This window comes from Sprattus sprattus (assembly GCF_963457725.1).
Source record: "Sprattus sprattus genome assembly, chromosome: 4".
Lineage (NCBI taxonomy): Eukaryota > Metazoa > Chordata > Actinopteri > Clupeiformes > Clupeidae > Sprattus > Sprattus sprattus.
In genome coordinates, this window is record NC_137923.1 from 499,510 (window position 1) to 520,656 (window position 21,147).

Consider the following 21,147-nt stretch of genomic DNA (forward strand, 5'->3'; position numbering starts at 1 on the left):
TCGAAAGTTGCACTGGGTGCCTTTAACAATAATAAACCTGTTCATTTAGAAAAACAAGGCAATTTCATTACCGAAGTGAATGCATTTCGCTTCCGTAGTTATGCATTTGTGTTTACAGTTTAGGGAAATGGAAAATTAAGAAATGTGTCTTAGCAATCAAGACAAATTGTAACTAGTGTTCGTGACTTTTATTCTGGTACGTCTTGCTCTAGATTTAGCCGGAAGTAAGGCACCAAATTTGACTGATCACGGAACCACGATACACTGTAGAAGGACCGCTGCCTGAGTCGGAAACGGGCTTTTGCAGATATGTTTCTGTTTTATTTCCATTCCATTTTACTATCAGTCTATCAATATCGAGGTTCTAAAATGTGTAGCTTTATCAACGAACGAAGCGTGGGTTTAGACCAGCTGAGTTAACTGAATAAGCCAGGTGTCCGAGATTATTTGCCCCTCTTCTGTTCTGAATCCTCGGTCCAACAATGTCAACTTGGCTGAGGTTAACCTCAAGAATTCATCACCTTCAAGCTGTTGCAATTCCCTCGCAGACGCTTTGGCCACGCACCCGCAGTTTCGCACAGCGGACTCAACATGTCAGCACCGGAGTACCCGCACGAAGTGACTTTTTCAAAAGTGAGATTATTTTATTAGTTCTAAACGTGCGAACCAGGTTGCTCATTGATAAATGCTGGTACTATTTTTGAAGTTAAAGTAACACTATGCAACAATTTGACACTGTTTTGAGGTATGGTTTTATAGGCAACTTGTTTTGGTACCATATTCAATTTCATTTTGATAGCACATGATCATGTGTGATCATAAACACCAGTGTCTTACTCATTTAGCCATCCACGTAATGCGCGGTGTAGTTCTGTATACCGAGCTGGAATAGACTGCAAAAATGTAAGAAAAGCTTACACGGCATGATATTGCCAGTTATACTGGCAAAATACACCAGTTAGTGTGTTTACAAGGTTTTTGCATTCCTTTTAGGTATTTAGCTTGCTAGTTTTGGAACAGAACTCCTCATTGCTGCTGTAACTGTACAGTGCTGCACTACCTAACCTTCTAGCTGCTTTCTGTCTTAACAGCTGCAGTATGCCTATAACTGAAGGCTTTATAGTGTAGAATAGATAGATGCTCAAGACTCTTATAGGCATGAATGGAAAGCATTAGGATATTATTGATCTTCCTGAGCTTCCCTGTGATATGCCTACTATATGTCTAATGAGGAATGTTATTGGTCTTCCTACGCTTCCCTGTGATATGCCTACTATATGTTTCGTGCACATAAAACAAAATGTATTAATTCATGCATACAGTTCACCACAGCCAGTTGGTTTATAGTCGACTACCTGACAACGAAGATTGGATAATGGAGAAAGACGGTTAAGTAAATGGTGTAGCATCAATAGTTGCATGGATTTACAATATTACATAACCCACCATGCTTGTTGGTTCTTATGGACATCTATTTCACATGTCTGACAGGACACCTCCGGATGTCTGTTGATATTTCTTTAATTGCTGTATTGCAACTATTCACAGTAAAATATCTCTTATATAATATATCTCTTTCTAATGAAATGCTGACTCCTAGCCAAAATGGTCCAATTGAATAATGTTGTGGATTCACAGTAGGGCTGCTGTTACGTTTTTAATTGCCAACATTGAATATTAAATTTAGGGTGTCCATAATGTAGTTACCACAATTTGTTCATTTTATGATTTTACATGATATGCTAAGTTCTGTATCAAAAACAACAATTCTGTACGTAAGCAATCATTTAATAAAATGTCATTAAAGGGGACTGTCAGGGGGCATGCTATCAGGGTAAGCATGCTGACAAACATGTGGCAAATGTACATGATGCATTCAAGCACAGCAGAAAATCTTTAATAGTGTCCGAGATATTTCATACAAACAATCTTCAGTGTTTATTTAAATGTTGATAATTTGGCATGGTCACTCCTCTTCCCATTATTTGAATATGCTATTGGCGGACTTGTCAATGTTTATCTAAAAAGTCATAACTGCTGCGCTCATGTATTCTTTAGAGTAGAAAGGCCAGCTAAAACCAGGCCAGACTATCCGGCATCTTGAATTGGTTTTGGCTATAATTTCTTACCATATCCTTTCTGAAATCGGTTGTCTGTTCTGTGTCAATGTAGAGCTGTGTCCTGTTGATAGAGAAGTTTTAATGAAGACATTGTTATTGTATTTGAATCTGCTTGCTTTTCCTGTGTTCTGACAGGCTGAGGCCTTGAATACTCTCTTGCTGAGGCAAACCACCTGTTTTTGTACTGATGATCATGCACACTGCCTAAATCTTAAGGACATATTCTGAGATCACTGCAGAGGTATCTGAAGCGATGCGATCGGAGAATACCGCCCTTTGTGTGATGAAACCTGTTTTTTCTACTCACATAAGGCTGGCTGCGCCCAGCTCATCTTTGGAGTTTTTCATGATATTTGGTTGTGACACATCTCCCTCTTTTACAAAAGATAAAGCGCTGAAATTCTGATTCCTGGTCTCTGTCTCATTAATATTAACGTCTTGATATTCATTTATCTAACACCTGTGTATCCATTCAGACCTTGATCTTCACTTCAAGGCGATGCAAGACAAGGCAGCGGCTGCTCTCCCAGGCAGTGACTGGATGCCCTTCGAGGTGACCCCTGGCCTCCCCCCTGAGAGGGTGGACATCTTGATCGTTGGCGGGGGCGTGGTGGGGTGGTCCATAGCTTACTGGCTGAAGAGGACTAAACCACGGGATGCTTTACGAGTGCTGGTGGTGGAGAAGGATCCTACAGTAAGCATTTTTCTTAGTCTACATACGGAATTTAAGGAAGCTATGTATGTGCTGTAAGGATATAAGGAACATGTCTCCTATATGTTTGTTCACCTACTATACTATTCTGCTATACTATACTAACCCTAACCCTACTATTCTGCTATACTATACTAACCTTCCTATTCTGCTATACTACACTAACCATAACCCTCCTATACTGCTATACTATACTAACCCTAACCCTCCTATTCTGCTATACTACACTAACCCTAACCCTCCTATTCTGCTATACTAGCCCTAACCCTCCTATTCTGCTATACTAGCCCTAACCCTCCTATTCTGCTATACTACACTAGCCATAACCCTACTATTCTGCTATACTAGCCCTAACCCCTCCTATTCTGCTATACTACACTAACCCTAACCCTCCTATTCTGCTATACTAGCCCTAACCCTCCTATTCTGCTATACTACACTAGCCATAACCCTACTATTCTGCTATACTAGCCCTAACCCCTCCTATTCTGCTATACTACACTACCCATAACCCTCCTATTCTGCTATACTACACTAACCCTCCTATTCTGCTATACTATTCTAGCCCTAACCCTCCTATTCTGCTATACTACACTACCCATAACCCTCCTATTCTGCTATACTACACTAGCCCTAACCCTCCTATTCTACTATACTACACTACCCATAACCCTCCTATTCTGCTATACTACACTACCCATAATCCTATTCTGCCCCAGTATTCTCAGGCCTCTACGGTGTTGTCAGCTGGAGGAATCCGGCAGCAGTTTTCTTTGGCCGAGAACATTCAACTGTCTCTAGCCTCGGCTGACTTCCTGAAGAACATCAATGTAAGAATCTCAATACTCACCTACGCTGTAGGTTCTGTTATGTAATACTGAGACTCTCAATACTCAAAAGCTGTGGGGTCTCTTATGTAATACTGAGAATCTCAATACTCAAACGCTGAAGAACATCAATGTAAGAATCTCAATACTCAAACGCTGTGTAGGTTCTCTCATGTAATACTGAGAATCTCAATACTCAAACGCTGTAGGTTCTCTTGGGTTAGGGTAAGGGTTTACCCTCATGTTGGCTCAGGAATCAGAGTGGTCTTTCATTGCTGTTTCATATTGCACACAGGACCATCTTGGCGTACTCAACGAGGATCCTGTGGACCTGCAGTTCAACCACTCGGGGTACCTCTTCCTAGCCAGCGAAAAGGGAGCTCATATTATGGAGGCCAACTATGCAACCCAAAGGCAAGTGAGTGTGTGTTTGTGTGTGCAGTAGTGGTGTGTGTGTGTGTGTGTGTGTGTGTGTGTGTGTGTGTGTGTGTGTGTGTGTGTGTGTGTGTGTGTGTGTGTGTGTGTGTGTGTGTGTGTGTGTGTGTGTGTGCAGTAGTGGTGTGTGTGTGTTTGTAGGTACAGGAGAGTGTGTGTTTGTGTGTGCTGTAGTGGTGTGTGTGTGTTTGTAGCCAGTGAAAAGGGAGCTCATATTATGAAGGCCAACTATGCGACCCAAAGGTCAGTGGCAGGGCTCTGGAGCTTGGGTCTAGTTTTGGGAACTTGAGGTGATTCTGACATGTTCTGATAACTTTATCGAACGCCATTTTAATAATAAATAATAATACCTTTATTTTATAATGCGCTTTTCAGTGACCCATTTTACTAATATTTAACACACGATTAGGTGCAATAATAGGTAAGTAGTGTACTTATTTAAAAACAAATTTAGTTTTAGTTGTGCTTGAGTATGCGCAGAACATCCGGAACTACACCACAATTTCTTCACTGTTAACCGCAGTTTACACATTGATTTTTAAAAAACATTTTTGCAATTCTGCAGTTAATAGTCAGGCCTTTCAGTGCTTGTTAGTTAGTAACCCGAGAGTTGATACTCAGGGGTGCCAGTTAGTTAGTAACCCTAGATTAATACTCAAGGGCTATTGGGTGCCAGTTAGTTAGTAACCCTAGATTAATACTCAGGGGCTATTGGGTGGCTGTTCGTTAGTAACCCTAGATTAATACTCAGGGGCTATTGGGTGCCAGTTAGTTAATAACCATATATTAATACTCAGGGGCTATTGGGTGGCTGTTAGTTAGTAACCATAGGGTTAATACTCAGGGGCTATTGGGTGGCTGTTAGTTAGTAACACACTCCAGAAGATGGTAGTAATGCACTTTGTGTGGGAAAAGGAAAATGCAGTGCAGACTCTGCCAGGTATTTGTGTGTGGCAAGAAGCGCTTAACGTGCTAAAGGGGTGTTAATAAATATAAATGTGAAATGTGTGTATCTTGTGAGACAGTTGTGAACTCAGGGTTCATAGTGCAGAGACATATTCCAAGTATCAAACCAATGGTGCAATGAATTATAAAAAGGGGCATTTCCTATCTCAAAAGTAGCAGTCCTGAGCCATGTTTAACTCATTTTCAGCTATCTAAGCTTTGCTTTCTGAGTTAAAATGCATAATATATTATGGGTTGTATTGCTTACAAATCTAGTTATCTAGTTATCTATCATGCTAAACGTAGTGGCCGACATACATTTTTAATGTATTATGTATTTACTTAAAAAACATATCTTGTGGGGGGCACTGTGGCGCAAGCCGATAAGCCCCCCATTTATGGGCTTCATTGCCCGCGGGACACAGGTTCAATTCCGGCCTGCTGTCGTTCTCCCGATCCTCTCCCCACATCTTCTCCGCCTTGCTTCCTGTCCACAACTCTTCACTGTCCTGTCCAAATAAAGGCATAAAAGCCCAAAATAAATCTTATTTATTTTTTTTTTTTTAAACATGTGTAATTTATCTTTGCCTGATTGATTATTTAGATTACTATTCAGACTCATTTAGATTACTATTCAGACTCATCCGAGTACTTATCAGATTCTTCATTTTCATCAGGCATGCTGGCGCCAAGGTCAAGCTCCTGTCTCCAACCCAACTCAAGGGCATGTTTCCATGGATCAACACTGATGGAGTGGCACTAGCCTCTTATGGTGAGCTTAGTTTCTGTGTTCTGCTTTAAATACCCAACACTTACAACAACAAATAAACACTTTATATTAATAAAATAAAACAAATAAACACTTTATATTGTCCAAACACTTCATTGTCTCTCATTATCTCAACATATTTGTTTTCTCAGGGCTTGAGAATGAAGGCTGGTTCGACCCTTGGACCCTCCTCAGTGCTTTCAGACGCAAAGCTATGTCAATGGGCGTGGAACAGTCCTTTGGAGAAGTCAAAGGTTTTTAATAAATAATAATAATAATACATTTTATTTATAGGGCACCTTTCAAGAAACCCAAGGTTGCCTTACAACAGTGAATTAAACATTGAATATATGGTATAAACATTAAGACTCATAAACACGTTCATATGTTCATACTCCAGAGAAGTCACAGAATTTTAATAGAGGACGTGTCAGGTTTACTAATTATTGTTGAGAAAAGAGGTGTCCCCTGATCACCTCTAAATAGTGTTCTAAATTTTCAAAGGTTTCGGAACCTTAAGAGAAGGAAGCTAGCAATGCTGTGAATCTTACAGGAAATGTCAGTAGATATCGCCAAACGAAAGCTCATCAACTATAAAATGTGTAGTTTAGGTTGAGCAGTCCTTTTAATACAACAATGGACCTCATTCCTGAACACAGTTAAGACAAAGTTAAGCAGATATTTCTGCCTCTCCTGAATGGTTTCTCATCTGGGATTCGTTCTTAGCTAAGAGCAGGATTTAAGAACGTGGAAAAGCAGTCATAGATAGGCCAGATTGGAGTGTGCCCGTGTTCTTAAGGGCTGATTTTGTGAGATCATCGGTGAATCAATTCTACAGACATCATCGGATTTAAATAAATATAATGATAATAATGTTGAAGCACTATTCCCTACTTTAAGATGCACTAAAGGGAAAATAAATTAATGTCTTAACCAATAATTACCACAAGGTCTTTGGCACTTACTAATTTATTTTTCTTCAAGTGTTCTAAAGAAGTAAATGGCTATAACACATGTGATTAGACTCTAAACACTTGTGTTTAAATACAAATTATTCATATTGCAGGTAACGGTCATTGTGAAAGTTACTATAAAAAAAGTGTTAATGAATTGTTATACAGAATCTATGAAAGTTTAATTTGTAATTTAAAATGTTTTTGTACCGTTCAGGTTTCAATCACAGAGTCCATTCAATAGAGAGCAAAGAGTTCGGCCGGCTCCAAATCAGAAGGATAACACATGCAAACGTAGGTCAAGCATTCAGTTAGGACATGTTTTTATCTTTCATGAATGGATGGTTGTACTGTTAATCCTAATTTATACTTCGGTAGACGACACTTTTGAAAAGGTCGCCGACAAAAATTACGTCATGGACGACACTTTAAACCGTCGTTTTGAAGTGTCGGCTACATGGAGAAATTTCTACTGGCGCTGAAGTCGTCACAAAGTGTCTCGCAAGGGCGATTGGTTAGATAGACGGCACGCGTCATTGACTTGGTTGTTTGAATTTTCCTTGAGCGGTTAACAGCTGATTCCAACAGCTGATTTCTAACTAAAATTATGTTTTTTTTCAAAAAGCGCCTCTCCCAATATGACGAACTCGGCGACTGTTTGCCTGAAGTATAAACACACAAGCCTGGACGACACTTTTTTTTTTGTCGGCGACCTTTTCAAAAGTGTCGTCCACCGAAGTATAAATTAGGCTTTAATCTTTCATAATTGGATGATTGTACTGTTTATTTTTTATAAATGGATGGTTGTACTGTTAATCTTTCATAACTGGATGATTGTACTGTTTATTTTTTTATAAATGGATGATTGTACTGTAAATCTTTCATAACTGGATGATTGTACTGTTAATCTTTCATAACTGGATGATTGTACTGTTAATCTTTCATAATTGGATGATTGTACTGTTAATCTTTCATAATTGGATGATTGTGATGTTTATCTTTCCAGGTGCAGATGCCGAACAGTATGGAGATCCAGCCTGTGGAGTGCACTGTGGTGGTCAACGCAGCAGGGGCCAGCTCTGGAGCAGTAGCAGGGATGGTGGGCATTGGCTCTGACCCTCAGGCCATGGAGGGGGCAGGCACCCCCATACCAGTGCAGCCCAGAAAGAGGTGTGTGCTCATGTTGCCCAGCTAGGGCTAGGGTTAGGGTTGGCCCTCAGGCCATGGAGGCCATACCAGTGCAGCCCAGAAAGAGGTGTGTGCTCATGTTGCCCAGCTAGGGCTAGGGTTAGGGTTGGCCCTCAGGCCATGGAGGCCATACCAGTGCAGCCCAGAAAGAGGTGTGTGCTCATGTTGCCCAGCTAGGGCTAGGGTTAGGGTTGGCCCTCAGGCCATGGAGGCCATACCAGTGCAGCCCAGAAAGAGGTGTGTGCTCATGTTGCCCAGCTAGGGCTAGGGTTAGGGTTGGCCCTCAGGCCATGGAGGCCATACCAGTGCAGCCCAGAAAGAGGTGTGTGCTCATGTTGCCCAGCTAGGGCTAGGGTTAGGGTTGGCCCTCAGGCCATGGAGGCCATACCAGTGCAGCCCAGAAAGAGGTGTGTGCTCATGTTGCCCAGCTAGGGTTAGGGTTAGGGTTGGCAGGGGCCAGCGCTGGGACAGTAGCAGGGATGGTGGGCATTGGCTCTGACCCTCAGGAGATGGGAGAGGCACTCCCATACCAGTGCAGCCCAGGAAGAGGTGTGTGCTCAGTGCCCTCCACAAATATTGGCACCCCTAGTGAATATGAGCTAAACGGGCCATAAAAGAATATGTCTTTGCTGTTTATCCTCTTGGTCTTTCACTCAAAATATTATATATATATACAGCATATGTAAAGATGTGTATTTGATGGATAACATGTAGTGTTGATGAGCTTCTCTGAGGAAGCAGGAGTGTATCAGAAACGTGTTCTCTTTTATCATCTGTATTTGAAGTTGTTGTAGGTTGATCCACTAGTCAGTCTACTTTTGTGTTTATTGTATAACAAAAGCCTGGCTAAGCTTCTCATCATATACACGTACAGTGCTGTGCGAACGCTTGAGGCACTTGTGGAAAAGTGCTGTAAATTGAGAATGCTTTAAAAAATAATCGAATTAATATTGTTTCAATTTACATATCCAAACTTTTAGTGTTTTTTAAATGTTTGTAAATCATCAAACTCCATATCCACTCCATACACAGTACTCCAGTGTTTCATATATAGTACTGTGTGTGTGTGTGTGTGTGTGTGTGTGTGTGTGTGTGTGTGTGTGTGTCTGTGTGTCTGTGTGTGTGTGTGTGTGTCTGTGTCTGTGTGTGTCTGTGTCTCTGTGTGTGTCTGTGTGTCTGTGTCTGTGTGTGTGTGTGTGTGTGTGTGTGTGTGTGTCTGTGTGTGTCTGTGTGTCTGTGTGTGTCTGTGTGTGTCTGTGTCTCTGTGTGTGTGTGTCTGTGTGTGTGTGTGTGTGTGTGTGTGTCTCTGTGTGTCTGTGTCTCTGTGTGTGTCTGTGTGTGTCTGTGTCTCTGTGTGTGTGTCTGTGTGTCTGTGTGTCTGTGTGTGTGTCTGTGTCTGTGTGTGTGTGTGTGTGTGTGTGTGTCTGTGTCTGTGTGTGTGTGTGTGTGTGTGTGTGTGTGTGTGTGTCTGTGTGTCTGTGTGTGTGTCTGTGTGTCTGTGTGTCTGTGTGTCTGTGTGTGTGTGTCTCTGTCTGTGTGTGTGTGTGTGTGTCTCTGTGTGTGTGTGTGTGTGTGTTTTTAGATACATCTATGTAGTGCACAGTCCCCACGGGCCAGGACTGGATACCCCTTTCTTAATTGATTACTCAGGAGTGTACTTCAGACGAGAGGGACTCGGAGGGAACTACATCACCGGCCTGTCCCCTGAAGAGGTGATTATCAGTTATTGATTGTATTGATCTTTTATTGTGTATGTGTGCTTGGTTAGGTTATTATTGATAGTATTGATCTTTGTTTGTGTAGTGTGCATGGTTAGGTTATTATTGATAGTATTGATATTTGATTGTGTAGTGTGCATGGTTAGGTTATTATTGATAGTATTGATCTTTGTTTGTGTAGGTTTGTGCATGGTTAGGTAACTATTGATAGTATTGATCTTTGGTTGTGTAGTGTGCTTGGTTAGATCATTATTGATACATCTTTGATTGGGTAGGTGTGCTTGGTTAGGTCATTATTGATCTCTGATTGTGTAGGTGTGTGTGGTTAGGTTATTATTGATCCATCTTTGATTGTGTAGGAGTGCGTGGTTAGGTCTAAATGTTCATTATTGATCTTTGGTTGTGTAGGTGTGCGTGGTTAGGTTATTATTGATCCATCTTTGGTTGTGTAGGTGTGCGTGGTTAGGTTATTATTGATCCATCTTTGGTTGTGTAGGTGTGCGTGGTTAGGTTATTATTGATCCATCTTTGGTTGTGTAGGTGTGCGTGTTTAGGTCTAAATGTTCTTGCTTTTTCAGGTCGAGGAGCCAGACACCACAAACCTTGATGTTGACCATGATTTCTTCCAAGAAAAAATCTGGCCACACTTGGCCCATCGTGTTCCTGCTTTTGAAAGTTTAAAGGCAAGTCTGTATATACAACGTCAAATGTGAGACTGAAGCACAGTTGATATGTGTTCAGCAGGGGCGCAGATAGCACTGGGTACGGGGCTGACATGTCCCCCTCAGATTCATAGTTACCCTGATCCGTCCCCACCACTCTCCCTACGTAAGGCGAATAGCATCAGTTAATAACTCTGCACAGCTGATTAGGCGATGTTAGCGTCCCCCCCAGTTTAAAAATCCCATCTGCACCGCTGGTGTTCAGGGAACTAAAAGCTAGGATGCTCTTCACACTGGCTTTTCTAAATGTTTTTAGCCTTTTTGGCCTGTTATTGGTTTACAGACATGAAGCACAGTACAGAAAGAAAACTGTGCCTCAATATTTTATACACCTACTCCCCCCAAAAAATAGAGGTGCATCTGCTTTATAGAATACACATAAACTAAAATAAGCTAGGTACGCACACTGCCTTGCACAACCAAATTGTTCCTGTCTACTAGGTTAGTATGATTTTTTCAATAGAAATCTGGTATAAAAAGGGTTATACAAAATTCTCCTTTGGTGAACTAGCTTAACCTCACACTGAAAAAATTAGAAAATAACCTGCCCCCAACATAAATATATATTGACACAGTGATGGATTGCTCTCTTCATGTCTAAATTGCAAATGATTGGCAACAATAAACACTTAGACAGCATACAGAGCAGATGATCTGAGATATCTGTGAAGAAAGTATGAGTGTGCATCATTGTAAAACATGATACCGCCATAAGGCATCCCGCATATGTCACTGACGCTGTACTTAAACAGGACCGTTTTACATACACTTCTGGATCTAAAAACGTTGCAATGTTGTTCTCTTTGTTGTTGCGTTGTTTCATGTCCATCTACCAAACAGTGCTTGCCTGCCATAAGCTAATTATGCACCTGTGACTAAAACATTACTATGTTTCTGTGACTAATACATGACTATGTTTCTTCTGTGACTAATACATTACTATGTTTCTGTGACTAATACATTACTATGTTTCTGTGACTAATACATTACTATGTTTCTGTGACTAATACATTACTATGCTTCTTTGCATCTGTGACTAATACATTACTATGCTTCTTTGCATCTGTGACTAATACATTACTATGTTTCTGTGACTAATACATTACTATGCATCTGTGACTAATACATTACTATGTTTCTTCTGTGACTAATACATTACTATGTTTCTGTGACTAATACATTACTATGTTTCTGTGACTAATACATTACTATGCATCTGTGACTAATACATTACTATCTTTCTGTGACTAATACATTACTATGTTTCTGTGACTAATACATTGCTATGTTTCTGTGACTAATACATTACTATGTTTCTTCTGTGACTAATACATTACTATGTTTCTGTGACTAATACATTACTATGTTTCTGTGACTAATACATTACTATGTTTCTGTGACTAATACATTACTATGTTTCTGTGACTAATACATTACTATGCATCTGTGACTAATACGTTACTATGTTTCTTTGGCAGGTTACAAGTGCGTGGGCTGGTTTCTATGACTACAACACCTTCGATCAGAACGGCTTACTGGGGATCCATCCTCAGGTCCGTAACATGTACTTTGCCACGGGGTTCAGTGGCCATGGACTGCAGCAGTCTCCTGCCATCGGCCGCGCCATGGCCGAGCTGATTCTGGAGGGAGGCTACCAAACTCTTGATCTCAGTGCCCTCGACGTTAAGAGGGTTCTTCACGAGGAACCCCTGCTGGAGGAGAACATTGTATGAACTCTGGATCTCAGTGCCCTCGACGTTAAGAGAGTTCTTCATGATGAGCCACTGTTGGAAGAGGACATTGTATGAGGAGAATGTGGTATAAAAACATGTTTTCAAAAGCAAAATAGAAACACATATTTTTTTAAGCAGTGGATAAGTCTTGCTTTGAAACCATGCAATACACCTAATAAAAACACATCTGCTCTTGTTTTTATCCATCAAATAAATGACTTGACTTTGCTTTCATCAAAGAATCTTCCATTTGCAATCTACAGTGCCCTTAATTACAACCATAGATAGTAACAAATAGCAACCTTTATATACACCTAATACTAGGACAAGTGTGTGTGTGGAACACTGCGATTAGGCTGGTTTTGAAATGGGCGTCTCGTTCCACATTTTGAAGATGTACAACCACTGTACGGTTAACCTTTTTGCTTGTGGCAGAACATGCTCTCATCAATATGAACAACCATCAACTCCACAACTCCCTTTATGCTTTTTAGACACACAGTGCACACACACACACACGGCGTATCAAGGAGACAGTTTTGATATAAATGTAATTTATTGTGAATTGGGTTTTTTCTGTGTAATAGAAACTTAATGAATAGAGATTTTATTAATTTTTCGTTTGTGTGTTATTATTGTTTGTAATTGTCATTTTCATTTTTTTTATTTAAATAAGTAGTTTTACTTAGGTGCAAAAAAACAAATGCACTTATTGTACATATTTCAGAAACACATTTCAGCCTTACCCGTAAACTACCACAGTGGTTCAAGTTTCCTGTCCAAAACAACAAGGGAACAAATGAATGAATAAAAGCAATGATTTAAAATAGATTAGTAAGCCTAATCCTATTAGAATTGGTCTAGCAACACCATCACGTGTGCTTTACAGTAAATGTTAAATAAGATAAATAAAATAATGTGTTATTGCTACCGTTGTGAGATACTTCTATTCTTGATTGACTTGACCAGGCATAGTTAGTTACTTAGTTACACATTCCTGAGAGATCAAGTTCAAGTGTACTTTATTGTCAAAAATCTATGTAACAGGGTTAGCACAGAAGTTTGAAATTGCGTTTGACCAGTCTCCAATGTGCAGTTTAACTAAAAACATTTAAATAAGACATTGACAATAATCTCTCTCTAACAAACACACACACACACACACATAGAAGTACAGATGTATTAACCTTCCCATAATATTTCTATGGCGGGGTACAACTTCTGAACCTGAACATTCCTTACCCGCTTGGCATCCAACAGTAGTATTCTTATGCAAATCCTGAGGAGGCCAAGATATGGGGGGAGGGGTGGAGAGAGTACGAGAAGAAAAGGGGAAAAGTTATCCGAGGTTCTCTTCGCATTACTCACTGCACACCCTTAGTACTTAGTAGGAACAGGCAGAGAAACATGGCAATGATTCTTTGGTGCTGATCAGTGGTGTAGTCCAGGGTATACGCAGGTATACCGAGTATACCCACTTATTTTTCAGTCAGCATTGAGTATACCCACTTCTCAAAACAGGCCGTTTATCCTGTGCTGTATGGGCTGCTTAAAAGAAATAAGTTTACCCACTTCTCCAGGGACCACTACACCACTGGTGCTGATGCTTTCCTCAGCGTACGCACGTTGAGTATTTGTGGACAGCAGAGCAAGACCATCAAGTCCAGAATATTCCAGATTGCCAACACACACCTTGATGAGGTTTTGTCCTTGTCACACAGAATGGTACGTAATGATCATATAGAATTATGAATGAAAAATGAATTCCGGGAATGATCAACAGTTGTGAGGTGTGTGTGTGTGTGTGCGTGTGTGTGTGTGTGAGCTCAAGTAGCAAATGGAATGGACCCATTTTCCAATAAACCATTAGCATGTCGTTGTGTTTAGGGTTAGTGTGGGTGGGTGTGTGTGTGTGTGTGTGTGTGTGGGTGGGTGTGGGTGGGTGTGTGTGTGAGCTCAAGTATGAACCATTAGCATGTCGTTGTGTTTAGGTTGGCGGCGTACACTGTGACATGTGCCTTGGCTTAGGACATTTCAGTGAGGATTAGAACTGTGCAGCACTCCGATGGCAACCAGTGTAAGAGACATCTGTAAGATTTGAACTAATCCTGTCTACAGTTTGGCTGACGACTGGAGTTAGAAGGTATGTAACGTGCGTTACGCACACTTCTAGGTGACAGTGGGTGTTGTCTTTCTCTCCTTCTCTTCTTCCCTATCTTTAGCCAGTTTCTCTCTGGCAGGGGGACTGCCAATGGAAACTAGCCTTTTGGCTACAATTGGGTGCATTTACGTTCTAATGTTTATTAATGCACACTGTCCCTCTTAATCAAATAAACAAATCAAATCAAATCAAAGTGACGGTGTAAAGTGCGTTTTGCACGCTTCTAGGTGACAGTGACGGTGATCTATTCTTTGCTTTGTGGCCACCGCCACAATCCTCTTTCTATGCAAATGTCAGTGGTGTAGTCCAGGGTATGCGCAGGTATACGGAGTATACCCACTTATTTTTCAGTCAGCATTGAGTATACCCACTTCTCAAAGCAGGGTGTTTATCCTGTGCTTTATGGGCTGCTTAAAAAAATTAAGAGTATACCCACTTCTCCAGGGACCACTTCACCACTGGCAAATGTGTGTATAGTCTTCAGCAGCAGAAAGGGTTTGAAAGAATTCTATTGTCTGAATTTACATGACGTTGATGCCATTGCAATATCAAGTGTTTTCGTCATTCAGAAAGGTTTAGTTAGGTGTGTTAAAAAATGTTACTTTACCATTTGTGGATTGAGCTGGTTGAGAGAATAGTCATTTGGGAAAGTTTTAGCATATTTACTGTATGACTTTTGAGTGTTTTAATTGTACAATAACCTTTTACTAATACAAAATTCAAAAAAGGTATCATTATAACAATTATCTTATCTAAATTATGGGACTCCTGAGTAAAAGTATGAAATATTAAAGATCATAAAACAGCATATTTCAGGCTTTTTAAGTTGTTACTTGATATAATGCCAGTGCTCATGTTGTTTAATTGTTGTTTATTATTTTTATTTACACTGATAGTATAAAACATATTTAACTCTAAGTTGTTATTGTTATCACAAAGCCATTTGACACAAATTGTGACTTTGTGTTTATTTGTTGTTTATTATTTATATTTACACTGATAGTAATTGTGCCTTTGTGTTTATTTGCTGTTTATTATTTATATTTACACTGATAGTAATTGTGACTTTGTGTTTATTTGTTGTTTATTATTTATATTTACACTGATAGTAATTGTGCCTTTGTGTTTATTTGCTGTTTATTATTTATATTTACACTGATGATAGTAATTGTGACTTTGTGTTTATTTGTTGTTTATTATTTATATTTACACTGATGATAGTAATTGTGACTTTGTGTTTATTTGTTGTTTATTATTTATATTTACACTGATAGCAATTGTGACTTTGTGTTTATTTGTTGTTTATTATTTATATTTACACTGATAGTAATTGTGACTGTGTTTATTTGTTGTTTATTATTTATATTTACACTGATAGTAATTGTGACTTTATGTTTATTTGTTGTTTATTATTTATATTTACACTGATAGTAATTGTGACTTTGTGTTTATTTGTTGTTTATTATTTATATTTACACTGATAGTAATTGTGCCTTTGTGTTTATTTGTTGTTTATTATTTATATTTACACTGATAGTGATTGTGCCTCTGTCCTCAGCTGCAGTATGATCCAGTGCCTGCAGCGGGGGATCCACGAGCACTTAGCTGAGCGTGGGATGAGACAGACCCGCCTGGTGACCAAAGATGGCCGCTGCAACATCGAGTTTGGCAACATCCGATATCCCAATCACATCGCTTTCCTCATGGACTTCTGGACCACTTTTGTAGAGTTCCGTTGGCGTTTTGTTCTGTGCTACTTTGGCTTGGCCTTCACTGGTAGTTGGTTTATCTTTGGGCTTTTATGGTATTCGATCGCTAAGAGTAACGGTGACCTGCTGGGACAGAACACGACAGACGGTCATGTAAAATGTATAGAAAATGTAAACGGCCTAACAACTGCCTTTCTTTACTCTCTTGAGACGCAGACAACCATTGGATACGGTGGGCGTGCTTTAACAGGGCACTGTGTTTGTACCGTCATACTGATCATCATCCAGTCCCTCATAGGAGCCATCATAAACTGCTTCATGTGTGGGCTCATCTTGGCCAAAATCTCCCTCCCAAAGAAGAGAGCGAAAACAGTGACGTTCAGTGAAACAGCTGTGATCTGCCTGAAGAAAGGCAGTCTCTGTCTGCTCATACGGGTGGCCAACCTGAGGAAGACCCTTCTGATAGGCAGTCATATCTACGGCAAGCTGCTGAGGACAACTATAACGGCCGAAGGAGAGACCGTCATCTTGGACCAGATCAGTATCGACTTCACGGTGGATGCAGGCAAGGACAATCTTTTTTTCGTTTGCCCACTCACACTCTATCACATCATCGACAAGAGCAGCCCCTTCTGTGAGATGTCCGCGGACACCCTGCACAAGGAGGAGTTTGAGCTGGTGGTATTCCTAGACGGGACCGCCGAATCCACCAGCTCAGTGTGCCAGGTGCGAACTTCTTTCATCCCGCGTGAGATCCAGTGGGGTCACAGCTTCCTTCCCATCGTGTCGCGCACTAAAGGGGGCAAGTATCGCGTGGACTTCTCGAACTTCTCCAAGACGGTGCCCATAGCAACGCCTCACTGTGCCTACTGCTTCCACAATGACAGTCAGCATGAACATAAACATCCACAGAAAAAACAAGGCATTGACAACACTGGATTTGAGGTGATTGACATTGATCAATCAACAGATAACACAGCTATCTAATTGAGGGGTTTTCCACCAGGGGTTTGCGGCCCCCTGGTGGTCCGCGACGGCATTGCAGGGGGTCCGCGACATGAGCCGATGTTGATCAGTTCACCATTAAAAACATTTTTATATTGATATTTTCTTTCTCAAATAAGAAAAATATTTCAATCTAAATAGTCTGAATAGCCACATGGCCTGAAATATACTAATGTATACCCATATTCAGCGAAGAAATTACACTGACAAGTGCTACAGGCAGAATATCTGTGCGGGGGGGCGTGGCGACGGGGGCGGTTACAAACACACGTGCGCAGGTACATCAGTGGGCCGCGAATACTTTCTAGTCAGAATGGTGGTCCCTGGGACAAAACCAGTTGAAAACCCCTGGTCTTATTGACAGTTTCTTGAAGTGTTTAGCCTAGGAGACCAATCTGAAGGATGCTTAGAGAATGTGCTACTTTCACGTTTGGTATCAAAGTTAAATGCAAAATGTGTTTTAAATGCATGGCCTGTGTAAATCTGCTACCATGAGAGAACAGTAGCTTTGATTTGAATCATGAGCAATCCATCTGGTAACCATGTGAGGATTATGTTTTAAGCCCATTTTAATGAAATAATCCAGGGTCCAAATGACAACCTGAGATGGAACCCCTGGTGATTCTCAAAACTGACACTTCTATTATATATAGTACTTGAGTTGATTGACTACTGAGTATGAACTGTTTAAACTGACAGGTCAAACCTTGGTTGGTGAAAGAGAGGCCTCATTGGTACGGGCCAGTGTGCTGGCTGGTTTCATTATTATTATTGTATTATTATACCCATCTGTTTCCACTTGACAAGGTGTTGGTGTTTGGTGGGAAAATACTGCAAAATAACCACCACCACGAAGACAACACACACATATCACACACACACACACACACACACACACACACACACACACACACACACACACACACACACACACACGCACAGGTGTTGGTGTTTGGTGGGAAAATACTGCAAAATAACCACTACCACGATGACACAGGCCACGTGTTCCTGACACTGCCACATCAATAATACTTGACCTCAATGCTCTGACTTAAATCAAAATAATCTCAGTTCATGTAACATAGTTCTAGGAAGCCCATCCACTGGGCTCATTTCCATGATGGCAGTGGTGTAGTGGAGATTTTTTTTTGTGGGGGGACGCTAGGTGTGACGTCACCAAAAACTGAATCGCACGCGCACACACACATTTTGTCAGGTGTGTTTTTTAACTGGTGCATTCTCAACTTTGGTTGGTTTCAACGGTATAGAATCTTCCCATTGTATGCGAACAATTTATTATTGTGAAAAGTCCGAGTTGTGATATCCATTCATGGAACGTCTCTCGTCCAATTGGAAAATAACGTAAAAATACGGATTTAAAAAAAGAAAAAAAAAAATTTGTATAGTGATTTTTTTTTTTCAACATACCCGCGTGAAATCAATGGGGGGACGGCATCCCCCCGCGTCCCCCTCCCACTACACCACTGCATGATGGAATAGGCTTCAGTCTCTGGAAAATGTGACTTTATATGTAGGGCATTTATTTGATTGTAGTTCTTCATCTATTGCCAGTTTCATTTAGTTCATCATTCTCTTGTTTTGTGATGTACATTTTATATTTTACAGCTTGCATTTTTGTGGTCTTGTTTGAACTTGTTCTATTTTCTGTTGTAGCCTATACTAGGCACAATGCAACTTCAAGGAATAAAGATTGAAACTTTTTCTAAAAAACACGTTTAAAACAAATCCCTGAAATCAATTAATGCCAATTAAACTCCTGTTTATGACATAACTATCCTAAACATATCTCAATTTGTGTTGGTAAGTCTGTGATGGTGAAGAGCAGAGTGATTCTGTGACGGTGAAGAGCAGAGTGATTCTGTGACGTGAAGAGCAGAGTGATTCTGTGACGTGAAGAACAGAGTGATTCTGTGACGGTGAAGAGCAGAGTGATTCTGTGACGGTGAAGAACAGAGTGATTCTGTGACGGTGCAGAGTAGAGTGATTCTGTGACGTGAAGAGCAGAGTGATTCTGTGACGTGAAGAGCAGAGTGATTCTGTGACGGTGAAGAACAGAGTGATTCTGTGACAGTGAAGAGCAGAGTGATTCTGTGACGTGAAGAGCAGAGTGATTCTGTGACGTGAAGAGCAGAGTGATTCTGTGATGTGAAGAGCAGAGTGATTCTGTGACGTGAAGAGCAGAGTGATTCTGTGACGTGAAGAGCAGAGTGATTCTGTGACGTGAAGAGCAGAGTGATTCTGTGACGGTGAAGAGCAGAGTGATTCTGTGACGGTGAAGAACAGAGTGATTCTGTGACAGTGAGTGATTCTGTGACGGTGAAGAACAGAGTGATTCTCTGAGAGTGCCACCAGGGAGAGCTCTAGAGTCTGTTCTGTAACCGGTCAGCGCCGGTATCAACTAATATGACTAATCATTTCAGCTTCAACTGTTGAACTGTTCTATTGTTGGTGTTTGTGAGCTGTCCTGTTGAACTGTTCTAATGTTGGTGTTTGTGAGCTGTCCTGTTGAACTGTTCTAATGTTGGTGGTTGTGAGCTGTCCTGTTGAACTGTTTTAATGTTGGTGGTTGTGAGCTGTCCTGTTGAACTGTTCTAATGTTGGTGGTTGTGAGCTGTCCTGTTGAACTGTTTTAATGTTGGTGGTTGTGAGCTGTCCTGTTGAACTGTTTTAATGTTGGTGGTTGTGAGCTGTCCTGTTGAACTGTTTTAATGTTGGTGGTTGTGAGCTGTCCTGTTGAACTGTTCTAATGTTGGTGGTTGTGAGCTGTCCTGTTGAACTGTTTTAATGTTGGTGGTTGTGACTGGTCCTAATCCATGCTTAGAGCTTTGTGCCTGAGGACATAAAGCTTCTGCATATGTATATTGGGAAAATAATTGATCATTCCCACAAAAAGACCTGATCACTAGTTTATATTCCAAATCGCCACCTTAACAATCACTGGATGAATACAGTTAAATGTTTTAATTCTCTATTCCACTAAACTGACCAACATTTTAAATGGATTTATTTAGCATTTAAGAACAAAACATTTCAATGTCCCAACATTTGCAAAAAAGTAATTATATTTTCACATCATTTTATTTATTTAACACTTTCTTAAATACATTTCAAATGTTTTTATTTAGCATTTAAGAACAAAACATTTCAATGTCCCAGCATTTGCAAAAAAGAAATTATATTTTTACATCATTTTATTTATTTAACACTTTCTTAATAACCCAATAATTCTACTTCTTTGACTTTGGGATTTATCTGGAACTTGTAACAGTACACTGTGTTGTTTTTAATGGCATCTGAAATATAATATAGTGTTCATAATGATGTATTCATTAGTAACTATGCATTGTTGTGTTTTCGTTAGCTTAGAATGAGCCTTTGGTATCTAACGTCGAGGCCAAAAGTTTTGAGAATGACACAAAAATCAAATTAAAATAAAAGCCAGCGACACTTATTAAATGTTTGTAATTATACTTCAGTCTTCCATAGTAACATCTGACAAAAATATCTAAAGACACTGAAGCAGCAAACTTTGTGAAAATGCATATTTGTGTCATTCTCAAAACTTTTGGCCATGACTGTACATTAGGGGTGGGTCCTATTCCACGGTACGCTCCATGTTTCCACAGTAGCCCAGAATGGACAAACCAAAACACTGGCTCAGGGCTTTTTGCATTGTTATGGAATTAGACAGCCACTGTAAGTAGTCGCACACACTTGTAAAGGAAAGAGTATTCAACTTTACCACTAGATGGCACTAAAAGGCCCCGGGCTCTGGGACCTGAACCCCCCTGGACAATTTATTTTGTTGCCATTTTTTAATTTTAATAATTAATATTGAATAGAATTTTAGAAACAGAATTGTATGCATTAACTCTGCAGATACACACTAAACTGGCCCCAGTTTACCATATACCAGATATACTTTACAAAAAAGAACTCTCACTTTACACAATTTCGTGTCACTTTTATCTAGAGAGAGTGAATGGGGTCACGTTGTCCATTTATTTATATCGGTAAGGATTGGTCAAATCCACGGGACAAACAAGTGTAAAAGCACTCGCCAAAAACGAAACGCAAGACATTCGACATTGTTTCCCGTCATATGCTGCGGAACCTTCCAATAGGAGCA

General features: G+C 40.3%; 2 protein-coding genes across 2 annotated transcripts; both read left to right on the forward strand.

Annotated features, from left to right (window-relative positions):
- Positions 1–263: 263 nt before the first annotated feature.
- On the forward strand, positions 264–12,490 carry foxred1 (FAD-dependent oxidoreductase domain containing 1). The gene is made up of 11 exons (XM_080837956.1): positions 264–633; positions 2,597–2,814; positions 3,552–3,662; positions 3,955–4,073; positions 5,717–5,811; positions 5,961–6,062; positions 6,979–7,055; positions 7,768–7,931; positions 9,532–9,661; positions 10,246–10,350; positions 11,868–12,490. Exons 1-11 carry the CDS (start codon positions 483–485, stop codon positions 12,120–12,122), a joined length of 1,527 nt encoding a protein of 508 aa, XP_080694082.1. The 5' UTR covers positions 264–482; the 3' UTR covers positions 12,123–12,490.
- A 3,358-nt stretch (positions 12,491–15,848) lies between these two features.
- On the forward strand, positions 15,849–16,979 carry kcnj1b (potassium inwardly rectifying channel subfamily J member 1b; the record flags this gene model as incomplete). The annotated part of the gene is made up of 1 exon (XM_080836488.1): positions 15,849–16,979. One exon carries the CDS (start codon positions 15,849–15,851, stop codon positions 16,977–16,979), a length of 1,131 nt encoding a protein of 376 aa, XP_080692614.1.
- Positions 16,980–21,147: the final 4,168 nt, after the last annotated feature.